This window comes from Tubulanus polymorphus, chromosome 8 (genome assembly GCF_964204645.1).
Source record: "Tubulanus polymorphus chromosome 8, tnTubPoly1.2, whole genome shotgun sequence".
Taxonomy (NCBI): domain Eukaryota; kingdom Metazoa; phylum Nemertea; class Palaeonemertea; order Tubulaniformes; family Tubulanidae; genus Tubulanus; species Tubulanus polymorphus.
In genome coordinates, this window is record NC_134032.1 from 10,778,795 (window position 1) to 10,798,480 (window position 19,686).

Below are 19,686 nucleotides of genomic sequence, written 5' to 3' on the forward strand. Positions count from 1 at the left end.
GTTCGAAATCCTCTTGAGCCAAAAGCCTTTCTTCAAAGGAAAGGATGAGACCGACGAATCAACCGATACCGAATTACGCGACACAGAAATATCAACATAACATGAAATATGTTTCTCGATGTGGTTGGATTTATTAAAATTGTTATAAACAGTTTTACACATGATATTTCTACAACATTTTAATAGATTTCCAGAAATATATATGAACCTCGTAAATACAATAGATGCGGTACAGCTGCTATGGTCAGTGGGGCCGCAGTTTCCTAGAAATATTCGAAGTACACAAACCCGTGGGCGGGATTTCCCGGCAATTGCACCGTAGATAAGCGTTTTAGAAGCGGTGATCCAAACATTCAATTGCGATCCCGACACAGACAGACCCCACCAGAACCACACACGCGCAATTATTCTATTTCATTCTATTACAATATCGACGATTAAAAGTGATTAAAGCATCACGAGCTATTTACAATTTAAAATAATCATTTCTACATCCATATCGAAATAAACGCTTCTTATTCACTGAAAAACGTTCCCTCATTAGTAGCTGCAGTGGTTCCTGGTAAACCACCTCCTCTCAACCTCACTCAGTTTGTCCAAATTAGTCAAGGTTTACTGTATGATACTACTTATGTATGACTCCTAGTAGTTGCGCCCAGTAAATGCTCGGATGTTACTTCTCCCCAGGGAGAGGATTAATACATGAATAGATAATAGGTAATAATACCAAGTTTGGAGCGCATTTGAACAGACTCTAGATTGGATACCTGCGCTATATAAATAACAATTATGATTATTATCATCATTACTTCTGTTTTATCAATATCAATTGCACACTATGTATTAACCATCAGGCTTTCACTCAGAAAAATACAAAGTTCATATTTGTCAACACAAATTTTCAGAATCGACTTCTTTTTTCCACTCCCACCTATCGGAAGGCATCAGAGTTAAGGGCATTCGGAAAGTATAGTCGACCACCTCGGCTGGGACTTGAACCCGGGTCTTCAGTTTGCAAGACGAATGCTCTACCAGTTGAGCTACCCGGGCAGATTGACTACTGATATTTCCTGCGATATTCCTTGCTTTCCTGGCACTGGCTAAGATATCTAAATTATATCTACCCGTACAACGATCCCTGAATGCCTTACGTGTATAAAAATCTGAATTTGCCGCGCGCAAAATATGAGGCAACCGTACGCACTGACGGGCACAAAGCCCTGAGGGATTTCTATGTGGGTAACACCGGATAACCGGGCGGCAATTCGAACCCGTGTCGCAGCCGGATGTGACAGCGTAACGCGTCTTTGCGATTGAAACGTTTTTTGCACACCATACACTCGTACGGTTTCAGTCCGGTGTGTATTAACAAGTGTCGGTTCAGGTGGCCCGTACGCGAGAAAAACTTCCCGCAAACGTGACATTCGAGAGACGGCGCCGGCGCTGCCCGAGCCGGCCGAGTGACCGCATCTGAAAATAGCCAAAAATGCGTAGAATTAGATATGTCTTTCGAGCGAGGAATTTCGGGTAAGTTTTTATTTTGGTCCCCCGTTAAAAGATTCGGCGGAAACCCGGCCGGCGAAAGCACGTGCGCGCAGAACCACGTTTTCTTTCAAAATTCACATTTTGGAGATCGAATGAAATAAATAAATAAAAAGTAATAAATAACTCGAAGAGTCGCGTCGAAATTTTTTTTATCCTTCGTCGCTTTGATTCAACAGCGGATCGAATAGATACGCCTGCTCGTCGCCGGTGACGCGCGCGGCAGACGGATCGTCGCCGGCGCCGGTGACCGTCGTTGTCGTCCGCCGCTCTCCCTCGTTATCATCGGCCGCCACCGTCAGCGGATATCGCCACGGCAACTCGAACCCATGCTGCAAACGGATGTGGTTGCGCACGTTGTCGCGGCGATTGAAGCGTTTTTTGCAGACGATACATCCGTACGGTTTCTCGCCGGTGTGTATGAACGTGTGACGCGCCAGGTGGCGCTTCGTCGAGTAACATTTGCCGCAAATCGGGCAACTAAATTCCGAGTTCGTTCGCCGCCGGGCGTTGGTGTCCGCGATGCGCCGCTGTTGTCCCGCGAACGGCGTCGTTGTTGTCGGGGCCCCTGAAAAAGCCATACACAAAAATTACTGGAAAATTTTCTAACGAAGTTCAATCGCAGCCCGAAAAACCGGGTTCTTACATCTTAAACATGTACATAGCTTTTCAGGGCCCCGTGAACAGCAATTCTGGGGTTTGAACCCGACGCTCATAATCCACTACGACACAAACACCGGACATTTACATCCGTCTGAATACAAGATGTTTTTACGCTCCCAAACACTGGTTAGGTACTTAAGTAGACATTTACATAGCTTTAAGGTCAATTTTAGACAAATTTCGTCACTTCACGGTCAGCTGGAGTAACTCTGCACTTTAACTGATTCGCCAATCGAAGGTCAATTTAACTCGCGAGTCGTTTCAACGTCACTTTATCTTATGAGTCGTTTCGAGGTTGCTTTAACTTGTGAGTCATTTCAAGGTCATGTAGATGAGAAGTTTCATGGTAACTTTCTCTTACGAGTCATTTCAAGGTCAAGGTCGCTTAATCTTATGAGTCAGTACAAGGCCATGTAAACTTATGAGTAATTTCAAGGTCACTTAAACGCGGACGTAGTTTCATGATTTACGCGCAAGTTTTAATCGTCGGCGGGTTTCAACGACCAGCTGAGCGGCACCTCGAACCCGTGAGTCAGTTTTATGTGGTGGCGCACGTAGTCTTTGCGGTTGAAGCGTTTTTTACAGACGATACACTCGAACGGCCGGTATCCGGTGTGTATGATCAGGTGACGCGTCAGGTGACTCGACGACGAGAACGTTTTACCGCAAACCGTGCACGGGTTGCTACGCGGGTGATAGTTGCTATGACTACTAACGGCCTCCGACTGACGACCAGCCGACGAGCGGGCTGAGGCGGAGGACACGATTCGAAGATCGAATTCTGAAAGAAAAAATCGAAAAATGCCGATAATTACTACGAACCAAGGATTGCCCTCATATCTTTCTTTCATCCAGTGCCGGAAGGAGTTATATCCAGTCAGTTTTCTATGCTTTACGGTCCTAGCATACCTTACAACCCCAATGCAAACTTCGGATTATGTAACTAGCGGTCGCTATCAATCTAAGCTCACTACAGTTTGGTCTTAAGCATTTTCGCAGTGTCCGCCATCTTGGAATTACAGTGACCGTGTTCAGTTGCCTGGTTCACCATTTTTTGTTACTAAATGACAATTGGTTTCACTTAGTTTGCGAATAGTCGACTAATTCCAAAAACTGATCATTCATTCAAATGTGTGATATACCAACATACTAAAGGTTCTTAGTCAAATTTGTCTTAGTTTTCGCCACTGTTTCTGGCAATGTCTGTGGATTCTACGGTCATTGTGGTAGAATTCTTCATACTCGGGTCATGAGATGATTAATCGAAACCCTCTGCCGCTTGGCAAGAAGTTCGATTTCAGGATTGCCCCAGTGCTTGCACGTTGAGCCTCAGCCAAAGAGTCGGATCGCGACAAAAGGGGTGGCACATCTAGTCTTAGATCGAGGTCGATGAAGCTGCCGAGCTAGATGCAACCTTCTAGATGTTCTCACAGATATTAGACGGATAGGACTAATATTTCCGAAGAATGAAATTGGAATTCGTCGTCGGCTTCGGAAATTGAAACAATTCCTTCTCGAAAGATGTTCATCCTACTTTCCCGAAAACGACATCAAATATCAAATACGAAAAGCCAACTTACGTTTTTTTATCTATCAATTTCGATATCGACTTTTTTATTCATCCATTTATTACACATTTTTACACGAATTACTTCGAGGTTATTTTCATCCGTTTACAAAAGTAAATAAAAATATATTCATATACATATATGTATATATACATAAAATATCAATTACTACTAGAACCTGGTATAATATTCCTCTAATTAGTCGTAGTTCGTTAAGTTTAATGAACTAAATATTCTCTTAAAATTTTCACATCTTGAATTGATATCTAATATGACTGTACATAGAATATCCGGATTATATATATATATATATAAGTAGTATACACGAACATTTCATAAATACCAAAGTAAAAATGTTAAAACTGTTCAAAGCACTGAATTGTCAGTATCCGGGGCAGTTCCACAAAAACGAAAAATTTAACACTTAAATCGATTCAATTTCTTCACTATCTAGTTAATCTTAACTTTTTGAGTGCGTTTACACTGCAGTACGGCGTATATATCGGTGATGTACTTCACTAATACACCGCATTATGGTGTTTCGATGTAATAAGTAATTCGTTTCGTATCTCCATTAAAAGATGGCAGCACCCGTCAAACTTGGTGATATATTAGTAACCCAGTATGGCGGTCAGATAGTCAGCACAGAAAGGGTTTTATCGATTTAGCAGTTGAACTTTTTTATGAAACTGGGTGCCGAACAAACTTGATCATTGTCGGTTCATAATAAACTGTATATCCAACATACAAACATTAAAAAAAACAAATCATAAAATCCTAAAACACAGGTTTTGATATACATTTTTTGTTGATGAAAAAAAGTCTAATAAAATGAAGTCATCAGTTGCCGGAACTTGACACAAAGAATCCTGCTTAAATCCTGTAGTTAGGGGCCGTCAATGAAGTATGTTTATGCAAAATTAGCCTATTTTAAAGCATCAGAATTTTTGCCTTGCCTCCCTGAGGATGCATGGATGCATGCAATTCCAACATATAATGGTCTATTTGACCCCTAACAGTGGACGGCTAGTAAAATTAAAGGGATACTTCGTATCGAAAAAAAAATGCAGACATTCTGGTTTACATTGCATGCCCCCCTCAGGGGCGATCTGATTAACACAACCACTCCCCATCCCCCGCCCCTGACCATAATATGGTCATGGATATGTGCAAATTTCATTTATCCGGGTATTTCATTTTCTTAAAACTATTCTATCGTTTCATGGAACCTCGCTAAAACAAATTACCCTTTTTCGTCCCAATATCCGACAAGTACCATGATACCAATTGTAATTGGGCTAATGAACTATCACTTAAAAGACCGATTCCCTGAATTCAAAATAAAGTCTTCAATAAGAAATGGTCATTAAAGCTTAACGTGATTAATTTGCAGACAAGAACTTTAGGAGTCCGGTTTAAAAAGGTTCCACATAGGTATCCTAAAATGCAGTTAAATTCGAATGAATCTTGTAAAGGAGTATCGGCCAATAGGAACGAGCGTTACTGGCGGTATCAGCCAATAGGAGCGAGCGTTACTACATCGGCTGAATCGAGTATCCGAACGGCAAATCGAAGCCGTGACAGTGCCGCACGTGGCAGCGCAGTTTGTCTTTGCGCGCGAAACGTTTTTGACAGACCATACATTCGAACGGTTTGACTCCGCTGTGTATCAACAGGTGGCGCTTCAAGTTATACGCGTTCTTAAAATATTTACCACATTGCGAACAGTATTGTACGACCGAGCCGGACGAGGTTTGACTGCCGAACATACAGGACTGCGGCTGTGCCCCTGAAACGGCACAAAAATATATAATAATTACTAACTGATCAACATTATTAATTAATTACTATTCGGTGCTAATAAACTACGAATCTACTACGCTTCGTTTAGGGTTAAAAAAAAAAATATGGCTGCAAAGCAGTTATAATGGGTTTTTCTGCGTTGCCGGTTCACAACGAGGTAAACAAAGTTTCATTGGAATTGCGGCCATTATCAGTACAACGAATAGGGTTTTTTTGTAGGAGCGCCACCTAGGGGTCAAAACACGTATTATACGTGCGGTGCAATACGGGTTACTAAATACAAAGTTTATTCATCTATACACTCCCCTGGTATAGATAACGATTTTCAAATTCTTTTGATTATAATAGCTACGTAATCGTGAACATCGACCCAGTACGGGGAGTTGGAAAAAAAATTGAATCGCAAGTGAAATCTGCGACTCGTGGAAATTGGACGAAAACATTTTGCAAATGAGCAGGCCCGATCTCTCAACGAGTTCATAATAGCTAAACGATCAAATATTTTTTGCTCCCATTGCTGAATACGGAATCATCATACAACGCCGCCGTACGAATATTGATTAGACTTTAGCTTATCTAATGAAATGCCCATTAGGAATGTTTCGGATATAAAAATACTGGACTCAGTCGCACGGTCATGACTTAATGCGCACAAGTTGTCGTCTTCAAATCACAAGACTTAAATCGTAAGTAGTTAGATCGGTTATGGATGTAACTTCTTAAATTCAAGCCATGACGGTGTAACTTCGCTAGCTCAATTCACGCATCTTAATTACGATGATCACTTTTGGATTTCTAACGGATAAAAAAATGGCCAGCCAGCAGTCCCGAAAAAAGCGGGTTTAGCAGTCAAAGGATTAATCAATATCAATTATACAAAAAATACCGAATAAAAAAATGCGCTCGGCAATAAAACTTAACAACATAGAGTTCTTCGGCTAAAATTCTATCACTCGTAACATTCAATTGAATTTTTGATTTATTCAATAATGGAAAGGGCCAGCCAGCAGTCCGAGAATTTGCAAGTTTAGCAGTCAAAGGATTAATTGATATGTTATCGATAACACAAAATTTATACCAAATAAAAAAACGCTCGGCAAAAATGTACAAAACACGAGATCTCCTAAAATTCAAGAACTTTTTCAGAAATTGTGGATTTATCATATCAGTCAATAAAACATGAGGCCCAACCGGCAGTCCTGAGAAATGGTGGAATTCGAGACGATGGGTTTATCGATTGGAATTCGCGAGCGGAATTATTCAGGGTTAGCCGGTACGGGATAGCCCTGCGGCAGCTCGAATCCGTGCCGCGTGCGTATGTGCACGCGCAGGTGATCCTTGCGTTGGAATCGCTTCTTGCACACCATGCACTCGAACGGTTTGACGCCGGTGTGAATCAGCGAGTGCCGCGTGACGAGCTGTTTCGACGAGAATCCTTTACCGCACGTCGTGCACGCGTACGACGTCTGAATCGCGAACACCGCGCCCGAGTTCGCGCCGCCAACCTTCGTACGCGCGTTACCCTTACTCGCCGGCGACCGCGTCCCGCCGCGTCCTCGACCCTTCGCGGCGACCGGCGTTGACCGATTCCGTCGCGTCGGCGTCGACGTCAAGTTGTAGTCGTCGTAATCCGGTTGCCGGTAGTCGGTCGACTGGTCGATGTTCTCGTACGCGAAGTAGTCGGCGTTACCGGGAAACACGGGTTGTTGTTGCTGTTGCAGATGACCGCCGTAAATATCGTCGTCGAAGTCCGGCGGCATCTGCTCCTGCAGTTGTTGCTGCTGTTCGATTTTCAGGCCGTCAGGTAAACCTGAAACGGCAGAAAATAGAACAGGTTACAACAACAACTTACACGTCACCCGAGGACTTGGAAACGTCCGAGCAACCCTTTTCGCTCGTTTACGCGACTTCGGGCGTCTGGTTTTATTACCGCGGGAGGTTTAGAAAATCACGTCGCGAATCATAAAATCTTATCGAATTTCGAAATACACCGCGATCACGTAACAATCAGGTACCGGCGACACAGCGCCATCTGGCAACCAGCCTACTGGATGGATGACGCGCGACTTAATAACAGCAGGTCTTACGCGCCGAATAAACGGTGGCCGTCGTGATCTCACGAGAGTCCGCGCGATAAAAATGCCCTCTTTTCTCTGCTGCTTTTATTCCACGAAAATATCTTCAATTTTTCCGTCCTCGCAACATTTGCTTGAAAGCTCAATACAGCATTGATAAATCCAACAAGACAACCACCTAAACATCCATCCATGCTTACGGTGTGGATCTTCACCAAACAAGGTCGTACGTGAACCGCCCCCAATGATTAAGGTGCGCAGGGATAACATCCTAATGGAGTCCAGTACGGGTTAAAACCCTCTTAGTAGGTTGCATGGGACTATCCCGGCTCACTTTGAACACAGTAAGGGGTTCCCCACGTAGTAGACACGACAGGACTAACCCCGCTCACTCGGTTGACTGTACAGGACTAGCCCTGCTTATTGAATAGACTGTACGAGATAAACCCCGCTCACGGACAGTACAGGGTTCCCCTCGTAGTAGGCTGTACGGGACTAGCCCCGCTCACCGAGAAGACAGTAAGGGGTTCCCCTTGTAGTAGACTGTACGGGGATACCCCGCTCACTGAGTAGACTGTACGGGGATACCCCGCTCACTGAGTAGACTGTACGGGGATACCCCGCTCACTCAGTAGACTGTACGGGGATACCCCGCTCACTGAGTAGACTGTACGGGGATACCCCGCTCACTCAGTAGACTGTACGGGGATACCCCGCTCACTCAGTAGACTGTACGGGGATACCCCGCTCACTCAGTAGACTGTACGGGGTAACCCTGCGGCAACTCGAACCCGTGACACGAGCGTATGTGAACGCGCAGGACGTCTTTGCGATTGAAACGTTTTTTGCACACCATACACTCGAACGGTTTCAGCCCGGTGTGTATGAACATGTGACGCGTGACGAGTTGACGCGACGAGAATCCCTTCCCGCAGGTGGCGCAGTTGTACACGACGGCCGTCGAGTATCCGCCGGTCGCCGCCGCCGCTGAACTCGAGGAGGTCGGAAGCTTCGTCGGTGTTTTGTTGGTTTTCGTGCCTCTTCGGTTATTTTGGCGACTGCCGACGCCTGAAAAGGCACAAAAACCGACATATTAATCCGACGGAGCAAATTACAAAAAGCCGCGCAGATTGTTCGTTTTTCGAGGGGGGAGGGTTAATGAATAATAATAATAATAGTGTCGATATAGCGCAGGTATCCTAACCAGTCCAGTTCAAACCCGTTAATTTGATATCATTACCCCTCGCCTATAACTCTATTTTCTGTATCAGTCATCTCTCGCTGGGGAGAAGTTACATCATCCCAGCAACTACCGGGCGCATCTATCTAAGGAGTCATCTATCAGGCCAGGTACCCATTTACTCCTGGGCGGATAGAGGCAATGAGGATGTCTTGCCCACTACGGTAATATACGGGTTCGAACCCACGACCAGGCTTCCCAAGGAGTCAAACACTCTAACCACTCAGCCACACCACTTTGAGGGTAAGTAGATTGTCACCGATTCATACACCATGGTGCAGTCCATATATTTCTATGATTTTTTCTTTGTGGGAGGCGGTCACAAACCTACAAGTCCGAGCACAGGAATATTCTAATCCGACAGAAATATAGCGATATAAGGAGACGGAGCCATTTCTTACTTTTTGTTGGCGGGAATATCACGAGGTCTCCTAACGTCGTGGATACAATCATTAGAAATGCCGGGGATGTATTTGGCAGCTATGAAATGTTATCGACGTTTGGGGAGGGGATATTCCTCGTCGTAACAACTCTAACAAAGACCATAGACAAACCGTCTTCAAGGGGCGGATTCAGGGGGACAGGTGAGACTTGTACGAGTCCATCTTTTTTCGAGTACCCTTTCTCGTCGTGTCAACAAAGATAATTGGCGCATTTCAGTACGGCAGTGCGCCTTATATTTCCCTCGTGTGACAAGTCCTTGAAAATTTGCACCTGGATCCGTGCGCACTCTTGAAATTGCAAAAACAAACAAACGATAAAATCGTGAAAAATTATATTATATAAATTTATCTTTGATTATCGTCGAATCAGCTAAACGTACATACATCGTACTATAACGATATATCCATACATAGAATATTTGATTATTTTTTTCCCTCGATTTTAAGTTAATGTCGATTACAACGATTTCTGAACTGGAAGAATTTGCCTACTTTTTGCCCACGCGGCAAACACAGCCTGCCGGCATATACAACAACAAAAAACCACTCGCCCAATTTTCATCAAAATTTTCTTTAAAAACTCATGCACAATCACATTAAAACAACATATTTACGCTAAATCATCTCGTTTAAGTATCTTGACTGCACGCGATTCTAAATTACACATTTGACCAGAGGTCCCTCCCAGATATCAAAATCAGGTAAAAGGTGCGATCACACGTAGACGATTTCGCCCAGGTCAAACTGGTCCGGACTAGGCCGAATTAAATTTGGCCCGTGCTCAAGTAGAGAGCGCATTCACGTAAATGTAAATTAATACTTTGTCGCAGTTACTTCCAGAACTGGTTACCATTCAGATGGAGTAATTCAAAAGATACCTAAGTTCGGCACGGACATCTACAATACCAGCCAATTTGACCAGGGTAAGAAATGCTTACGTGCCATCGCAACCAAAGTCTTAACCGTTTTAAAATAAATGCAAGTTCATTTTTTACTGACTAAAATATTACCAAATAATATCTCGACCGCGTAACTATAGCTCATGATCACAGAAAGCCTATCGATTCTTATGGAATTAAAACGAACAACGAACTGATCGGTCAAACCGCGACGAATTTTAACATCTAGCATCAACGGTTACCTCGAAAATTTAATATCTGATTAAAACAATTCAACTAAAACTACAGATTAACTGGAATAACTTTCTAGAACTGATCCGCCAAAACCACGGCGAATTTTAACATCTAGCGTTAACAGTTACCTCGAAATATTCAATATCTGATTAAAACAATTTAACTAAAACTAACGATTAACTGGAATAACTTTCTACAAAAAAATTGCGTCTCACGAAACATTTTCTCTTTTTGAGAAAAGAAAAACACGTATTTAAAAACTAGCAAACGTAATAATAACATAAAACATCAAGCCTTGCAATCGAGCAAATTTTTATGATAAAATCAAATTTTGATTCAGTTAAGTTCACGCCGACACATTTAGCGTAGCCCGCTAAAATTGAACAGGAAAATCAACCACGCCATAACACACACACAACCACGCATACTACACTGTCCATGAAATGCGCTGGTAATTTCAAAAATTTTCATAAAAAACAAATCACCGCGAGACATTTTCCCCATGATTTTTCGGTCTGACGGGTATAAAAAAATAATCACATTCTGGTCGTAAATCATGTAAAGCTCTTCGTAAAAAACATCAATGCACAGCGTACGAGAGCGGAGCAAAACTAGGGAATCCCCCATGTATCAGGGAATTCCCTCAAAAATGGGGTTCCCGACTTACACCCGGGAAATCCCTACACTTAGGGGTTAAAGAATACCCCCTCCACAGAACCAGAGAATAACCTTTCCATCGGGTATTCCCTAAAAAGGAATTCCCAGCCAATACCAGGGTATCCCCGCGACGAGGCACCAAACAGCGATCAGTCAGTGAACCAGAACGTATATCAGGGAATTCCCTTGAAAACAGGGATTCCCCAGCCAACACAAGGGAATCCCCTGCATTGAGGCATCAAACACTGATCGGTGCTACGTGATAACGTAAAAAAAAACACACAATGAATCGTTCAGACATGATACTCAGCAAAGCCGATGAGAGAATCTCTCCATACACCTGGAAAGAGCCTCCTATCAAGGGGAATCCATCGTATCAGGGGGGGGGGGGGTGATCTGGGAGTTCCATTAGACTTGCAGCATATCCTTATGCATACGATTCATGTGCACCTCGAGACCGGACGTGTTGCGGAAGCACTTCGTGCAGAAACGGCAGCTGAACGGCGCGATGCCAGGATGCGTACGCAGGTGCCGCGTCAAACTCGACTGCACCATGAACGCCTTGTCGCAGAACTGACACGCGTAACGCAGACGCGGATCGCGCGCAGGCGACGACGACGCCTTCACGCCGTACACGAGCTGCTGCTGCTGCTGCGCGACGGCCCCGTCCGCGTAGACGTCGTACTTAACGTCGATATCCGGGAGTTCCTCTTTATAATCCTCGTCGTCTTCATCATCATCGACGGCTATAGGCACGGGATCACCGTCATCATCATCGCCGTCGATTACATCCCCGTAATCGTACGCGTAATCGACCTTCTGATTACCGCCCGAGGTCGTGCGACCGCGTGTGTTGTAAATGCGACTCGATGCCGACCCTTCGACCTTAACACCGAGCGAACCTTCGACCTTCACCCCCGACGACGATCCTTCGACCTTCACCCCTGACGACGGAGGCCGATATTTCTGCGGAGTCGTCGCGACGTTATTGTTGTGATAACTCGAACGGTTTATGACGGGCGGTTTTACCGGAGTACGCGCCGCCCGGCCCGGCGTGAGACGATGCGGGGAACGGGCGATACCGCCGGGCGTACGAGGAGACCGCGCCATTGCCTTCGACGGCGATGGATCGGGCGTCCGAAAAATCTTCGCGTCCGCCGGCGTTTTGCGATCGTCGTCGACCGCCCAATCGTCCGTCGACGGTTTCGCCGGTGACGACTGCACGTTTTTGATCTCGTGTCCGGTGATGCCGTAGTTGATGAACAAGCGGTCGCCGAAGTTCGGCGGCGTGCTCTCGTCCTCGACGATCTCGATGTCGTTATCGACGTCCGCCACCGGTGGCGCCGGCGGTTTAGCGTCTTCCGTCGCAGATCCCTCATTCCATCCGGCATCATCTGCAAAATACGGATGGAAGAGGAGACTTAGAACAGAAGTTGCTGATGATGTTGTTGATGGCGGAGGGTTTGGGTTTTTTTTTTGGGGGGGGGGGGGGTATAAATTAAAATCATTCCTTTAGATCATCTTTTGTTAGTAGCAACGGTAGCAAATATACATCGTTAATAGAAGCACCGTTAAAAAACTAGAAATAGACGGAAAATCTTGAAGTGCGAGACCTGATTTTCCATACTTTTTCCATAGCCATAGAGGAAAACAAGCAACAAAATTTCCATTGCCTTTTAAGGGCGTGCAAAAAAAATCGATTCCCATTTTTGAAAACCTTAGAAGACCCGTCCGACCCCTGTAAACCAATGAACAACAAATCTCTCAGATAAGTCAGGGAAAAGAGGAGGATGAACAAGGGCAGATCCGAGAACGAATTTAATCATAGTACCAACAGTAAAAAGGCTGGTACTATTCAATCGAAAACGAGATATCCTCCGAGAAACACGAACAACTGCGATTATACCCGAACTCGGTGTAGGGTGATTCGTTAATGCAAAATCTAATGCGTCCGGCGCTACTATAGAAATAATCCTATAGATACTTAATGCAGGTAGGTCGAATACTATAGAAAAAATCCTATAATTAATACAGGTAGGTCGAACCAAGATGAAAACCTGCAAAAGACATCATAAACGGGGATGAGAAGATTTTCAACCTGAAATCGTTCACCTTACGCCTCTTTAGTCTATCCGTTTTAACAATGACCCATCCGTCAAATTCTGTCTTTTAATTGACTACAATCTCTCAAACTCCACCAACTTTATGCACCAGTCGATATCTATGCTTATATACGCGCGTTCAAATTATCGAGAGTTCATTCCAGTTAATCGTATATGCAAATTCCGCACTGAGTTTCGTTAGAATTGAGGAAGATTTTAAAAAGTCGAGTAAATCTCGCGATTTCAACCGATAACGCGTCGCTTTGTCGCGAAGAAGCCGTCGTCTGCCGCTGTCACACGGGATTAATACGCAACGCGCACATCCGTGATCGCTCCTTGATCAGTATTGTATGGTAGCGAACGATTCTCATCGTCGCTCCGACCTAGTGGCCGTGTGCGCACGCGGATCCAACTCGTGGTCGTCATGGCAACGATATGTCAGTCGCCTCTCTCTCTCTTTGTCTCAAGGGAGGCGTTCTTTGATTTTCCACCAGAACAGGTTAAATATCGCATGGACATATCGTATCTGATTAAAAGAAGCAGCAGCAGCAGCAGCAGCAGCAGCAGCCGGGGGTTCAACAAACATCGACCCACAATAAGACTAGAGTGCGAAATCGCGAATAACGTCTTTCGAAAAAATAGATACCTTTTTCTTGTTTCTGCTGAGCTTAAAAAGTTGACCCTGCCGGCCGCCTATATACCCCTGTATACATTACTTTCTTAAAAATTATGATCGAGCTTATCATAAAAGACGCGCAAGTCGTTATAGAAATGAACTGGTGACAAACTTCATTGCGGTTTACGTAAGTGACCCAGTCCATTAGGAGAAACTTTAAGGTATCATTTTTTTAGCCAGAAAAACGATTTTCAAGCCTTGAAAAATCGTTTATAGCGACTAAGTGATAATCCAGTTGTGTCCATCTGAAAAAATTTCACACGGGAAAAAAATATCACGAAACTTCCACCACCATTTTGAAAACCAGCGAAACGCGACTCTTTCACTGTTTTCCGGACGACTTTCCCAGTAAGAGAAATGGTTCATATATTTTTACAAGTACTACTACACCAGCCAGATTTTTCTATCATTTCAGGTTGCCAAATAACCTGAAATATCTAAATAAATGCAGTGCAGGAACCCATTTCGGAAAAACTGAAATGGCCAAGGACTTCGGGTTGAAAATTTTTTAACCCGTTAAATATGTTGCGTTTTCGAACGCATTTCGGAACCAGGTCCACCGATATCATGACACTATATGCCACGTACCAGTATCGAAGCTAGACATATTTCACTTAAATGACGGAACCTTGTGTTATAAATAAATAAGACCATCATCCCATATAAGATGAAATAAATCTACTTTTTAACTGGACACGACAAACAATATCGGTTCATCGTTCCTCCGTATATATACCCTGCATATATAGATCGACACGTGCACGCTGGTCTCGGACGGTTCGACCGTACAAACTCGTCGAAATATATCTTACCGTTAATTCCCGACATTTCTCATTAAAAACACGCAACATATGTCTGTGAACCAAATGCCCAATGAGAATGAGAGTGAGAGGAAACAAGGAATGGCTTTCATAAACGAGAAATGAGGCATGGCTTATTCAGTTGTTCAGGGATAAGGGATGCGTTAAGGATATCTTATCAACCATTTATAAGTTATAAGTCATGCGACTAAGGCAGTCTCAACCTCTACCACAGACTCAAATCTATGAATCATATTCAGATTAAGGATAAACAATTATCACTAGACGAAATTATCTACCCTCGATGATTCACAACCCGTAGAGGGGCTGCGGCCCACCTCGACAGGGATTCGAACCTGATGGCATATCTACACTCAGCCACGGCGTGAAACCCTGCCGCACTCGACCGAGTGCGCAGGTACATAAGCAGATAATGTCATAATTGGCCAAACAGAAATCCCATAATTATTTAAGCCCAGGTTTTCTGATAGTTAACCCGTCAAATTTGCTTTCAGCGATAATACAACGAGCAATCTGATCGGTGCGACAGGGTGAAAAGAGAACGCAATAACTCGAAATGGAGTGCCACACAACGCCACCAAGCAAACTACAATTACGCACAACAACCGATTTGCAAATAGCGATTATTATCATCCATCAGAATCGAATTAAGTTTGTTGATATTTGAAGATTTGTCTTTAACAACTGAACTTTTGACCTCCCTCAATGGTGCTTACATAGGCCCGCATCTGAGTGTGGCCACTTTCCGGCCATTTACAAATCAAAAGTTTTCAATGTGATCAAACTAAATTCCCTGAGCTAACCAGTTAAGGAATACACGCGGTCAATAGCTCTCATCCAAACTCCCTCAGTTTTCCAAGGTTTTTGAGGTCTGCGGCCACCCAGTTATTAATAAGGGCAGGCTTAAATCACTCAGCCACTACCCCTATGAGGAAGGTCAGGACCGTTGTGTTAAATCTTGAAATATCGACTTGAATATACTTTCGTGAGTGTTGTTGTCTGATCTAGGCGCATATTATTTCTCAACGGATTTTTTCGAAATTCTGGCATTTTGTAGGATAATAATCACATCTAAGCAATTCGAAGTGAGTCGTACCAATCGTGCCGATTTGAGGTTCAACAACCGATTAACTCGGCCTTAATCAAATTCACTTAGTACTGGTTATGCTCCATGTAGCCTGGCTTCTCACTGGAAAGAACAGAGCTACAAAATACTCAGGAGCAATTTTCAGAGCACTATACGCAAAATCAGAAATCAAATAGAGACGTGTTTTTAATCTTTTCAATTATCGTCGGTTTTCATGTCTCATATTCTCAAATCCCAGTCATTGTGCTTTTACATTCAACAACAGGGCCGGTTGCATAGTAACGGCTTAGACTTAAGACCAGTCTTAAGGCCAGTCTACCAACTTGGTTCTATAGCCAATCTAACACCTTAAGACCAGTCTTAGAATTTAAGACCACTTTGGACTTAAGTCACGACTGTGCAACTGGGCCCAGGACTCATTGCCACAGTCATGAGTTCACTATCGCGTTGAAATTATAAGCTATCACAAAAGGTTCAACTCCGACTTAAAATTTATTCAATTTCTTCATAAATCTAGTGTATCTTAAACGGATTTAGGAATTAGCTATTTTAGTGAAAATGGTCTCCCCGAGTCAGATCTTATCTCGGATCCGTGGAACTAGATCGAGAGGAATATATTTTCAACATCTCTGGTTATAAATTTTGAACCTCCCGCGCGATTAATACGACTCGTCCTCAGCAAAACGACGACGAAGAATCGAACGAAGGAAAATAAATCCGAGAAACTTACCGGTCGAATGCGAACTAGGACCGGGCATCGGTTGACCCGGCGCGCCATGGTGGTGATGATGATGCCCCATCAACTGATTCTCGTAGCCGGCCATCATGCCCGGTTCGACTTTGATAATCTCGATCGGATCGTCGATATCCTCTTCGCCGTCGTCGGCGTAGTTATCCGCCGCCGTCGCCGACGAGTCGTGGTGATACTCCGGTTTCGGTTCGAATATCTCCGTGTTTTGTAACGGCGCCGACACGTCCGTTGTCTCGCGGCTATCATCGCCGCCGCCACCGGTCGGTATATACGACTCGTAGCTACCGTCCACGGGCGGCGCCACCGTGCCGTCGTCCGTCCGTCGTTGCTGCTGCTCCGGTTTGACGTCCTGCTCGGAGTTCTTAATGCTCAACAACGTCGACTCGATCTCCTCGGTCGTGAACATTTCCGCCGACGGCCGCACGACGCCGCCCGCGTCGCCGACGCCGTGCGCGCCGGACACGCGGTGCTCGCCGTCCTCGGCGGCCGGCGATACTGACGGAATAGACGACGGAATATTTGCGGCCGCCGCGTTCGGCGACGACGACGAAGAATGATTAGGCGAAGACATATTGTTACTGAAAGACAACTGAGGCCGGTGTTTCGGACTCATCATTTGTTGGTGTTGCTGCTGATGCTGCGGTGATGGCATCGACATGCCGTGTTGCTGCTGCCCGGTAACCGGCGACATCGCCATTTTTTGCGGTGTCGACGACGGAGATTTGCGCGGAGTCATTTTTTGCGGCGTCGTCTGTTGTTGCATGCCGCCCGGCGAGCGATTCGCGTACGGCTGATGGAGCGGTCGCGGTCCGACGGCGCCGCCGCGACCACCGAAGTTCATTTGCGCGGCGCGATTCTGCGGGGGAATCGACGACATCATCGCCGGCGCGGTGCCACCGCCTCGCCGACGTTTCACGGCACGTAAAACGTTCTGCGCGACCGCTTGTTTGCGGTTCATGTCCAGGCGACGTTTCGGCGAGTTCTGCTGGTGCGGCATCGCGACCACCATGCAATCGTCGTCCGCTAATCCGCCTTGACCTGTCGAGGGGCGAGAGAAAACAATTCATGTGTAATAGGACGCGACTTTGACCGTATCCAGCGAGGGTATTAGATTTTTCTTTGGGATACGTAGAACTCAAATGACAAGGTGGCCACTTATTTGCAAATTCCCTGATTTTTCCTTGTTATAACAGAAATTTCCTGAGTGAATCCAAAGAATTTCTTCGTTTAAAATGCCGATAACAATTCATTCATTTTTCATTGAATCACGTATTGATAAAGAAACAAGTGGTCAATAATATATAGGCCTATCTTAATTCCCAAAGTTTTCTTATAAGTTTTTTCAGCAAGATTTGTCCCTGAGTTTTTTAATGTGAATCTGATTCCCATGAGTTTTCTATAGGTTTTCCAGGTCAGTGGCCAGGCTGTTTAATCGAAGATTCAATTTTGGTGCGCTATCCAGTGAGAAGGTACTATATTTTTTGTCAGGAAAGTTAAAATTGAAATGTAACCATCCCAAAAGAAATTTCTTAGCTTAGAGGAATCCTGAGTTCAGTTTCTTTTCCATGAAAAGAATTTGACCACTATATTCGTTTTCATGCAATAGTTATACGTACTTTTAACAGTTTGTCTCCGCGACGACCAACGAAACCACGTATTGTCATCGACCGTGACGACGATTTCGTCGAGCCAATCCAGATGGCGCCGCAAACAGAGTTTCAGCTCGTCCTCCCGGACGTGGAGCCCGACTCCTTCCATGAACAACACCATGACTCTTTCCTGAGTGTCTCTCGATCAGATGTAAATCTGGCCTGCTAGAAAAATATCAATACTCAATGAAAGCTCATGACTAAAAAGGAAATTAGCGCTCCAGGCCCATATTTTCCATTGTCGGTCATTTAAGTTTCAAGTGTTCAGAGTTAAAATTTGTTCATTTTCAGTGTTTGGCTTCGACAGTCCACCCTTTTTCTAAACTTTTAAGCCCTAATAGGTATTTTCCGAATTATTTGATATGGTATGATCCTGTACGAACCTACCACACCTGCTTGAAGTGGTTTTGATTTTGAAAATGGAAATGGAATTTAAGCCCAAGTTGGGCGAAGTGTTGAATTTAAATAATTATTCGCTTAAACCAAAGCACGCAAATAGAGAGAATGCATCCTCCCCCAGCAAGTATTCGAATTCCTGTTGGCTACGAGACACGCCACGGTACGAAACCCTGCCACAATAGACTGAATGTGCTGGATCACTCCAAGGATAAACAGTGATCAAATATTGGATTTCTATCTATCTTCTTCACTGAGATCCAAGGACATCAGTCGATCTGTCTTGTCAAACTTTTGCATTTGCAAATTTTGATATAGAAAATACTAAGTAACCATTAGCAACTAATCCAAAAAGCTCTACCGATTCAATTTTAGTAGTTGAATAAATCTGTCTAACCCGTATAATATGTAGGCTGGTAGATGAATGAAGTAGTTCCACAAGTGAATTTCATATGATAAAATTTATTAAAATGAAAGCACATTTCAACCGTCAAAAGCTATATCATCAAGTAAACAAACCAAATATTTTGACAAATACTACATTCAATAGCAACTGAAAATATGAGTTCTTAACTCTATTTGAAACTGGACCATCCGCGAAGTCAATTAAAAAAATTAAGTTTCATAATAGGCCTAAAAGAAAAATAATTCATCATGCCTAAACTTGTACTGCAATAAATAATTTCAAATTCTAAGTTATAAAATTCTAATGATCAATATTCCAATAACCCGATTAGAGCCTTTCAAAAACCTATTGAATTCGACATCAACAAAGAGGTTCACCTAAGGTTCATCGATTCAGGGTTCAATAATAATGGCGTCGACACAATGCACCCCGATGCAGCAACTAGCAGCCATGATGGCGAACCCAGATGTCGTTTAGCCCCAGTTCAAAGCGCCCACTTCACACCCGATTTACAACCTTTTCGGCCCAGAATAAATCGCGAAATATGCATTAAATGATTCTCAATACCTTCGACTGCGTAACTTCAATAATCGGGATCCGTTTTCGTCGATCGATCGCGAGATATTCCGGTTAACTCGAGCGGATAGTTCGGCAGATGCTGCGCGCCGTCGACC

At 44.1% G+C, this 19,686-nt stretch overlaps 2 protein-coding genes across 2 annotated transcripts; both read right to left on the reverse strand.

Annotated features, from left to right (window-relative positions):
- Positions 1-214: 214 nt before the first annotated feature.
- LOC141910349 (uncharacterized) lies at positions 215-9,344 on the reverse strand. Its single transcript, XM_074801084.1, has 9 exons — positions 9,293-9,344; positions 8,426-8,719; positions 6,848-7,386; positions 6,230-6,239; positions 5,313-5,562; positions 5,021-5,085; positions 2,714-2,986; positions 1,720-2,110; positions 215-1,613 (listed from the first exon to the last, which is right to left on the reverse strand). The coding sequence occupies exons 1-9, from the start codon at positions 9,342-9,344 to the stop codon at positions 1,232-1,234; spliced, it is 2,256 nt and encodes a 751-aa protein (XP_074657185.1). The 3' UTR covers positions 215-1,231.
- A 236-nt stretch (positions 9,345-9,580) lies between these two features.
- On the reverse strand, positions 9,581-19,686 carry LOC141910263 (uncharacterized). The gene is made up of 4 exons (XM_074800990.1): positions 19,580-19,686; positions 18,178-18,375; positions 16,541-17,599; positions 9,581-12,518 (listed from the first exon to the last, which is right to left on the reverse strand). The coding sequence occupies exons 2-4, from the start codon at positions 18,329-18,331 to the stop codon at positions 11,533-11,535; spliced, it is 2,199 nt and encodes a 732-aa protein (XP_074657091.1). The 5' UTR covers positions 18,332-18,375; positions 19,580-19,686; the 3' UTR covers positions 9,581-11,532.

Excerpts from the sequence above, each read along its gene's own strand:
- LOC141910349 (XM_074801084.1), bottom strand. The coding sequence starts at position 9,344 with ATGATTGTATCCACGACGTTAGGAGACCTCGTGATATTCCCGCCAACA. Across the intron at positions 7,387-8,425 it reads CGGGTTCGAGTTGCCGCAGG|GTTTACCTGACGGCCTGAAA; the intron begins GTTACCCCGTAC and ends CTGCCGTTTCAG. Across the intron at positions 2,987-5,020 it reads GGATATTGGGACGAAAAAGG|AATTCGATCTTCGAATCGTG; the intron begins GTAATTTGTTTT and ends TTTTTCTTTCAG.
- LOC141910263 (XM_074800990.1), bottom strand. The coding sequence starts at position 18,331 with ATGGTGTTGTTCATGGAAGGAGTCGGGCTCCACGTCCGGGAGGACGAG. Across the intron at positions 17,600-18,177 it reads GCGGAGACAAACTGTTAAAA|GTCAAGGCGGATTAGCGGAC; the intron begins GTACGTATAACT and ends GCCCCTCGACAG. Across the intron at positions 12,519-16,540 it reads TCCTAGTTCGCATTCGACCG|ATGATGCCGGATGGAATGAG; the intron begins GTAAGTTTCTCG and ends CGTATTTTGCAG.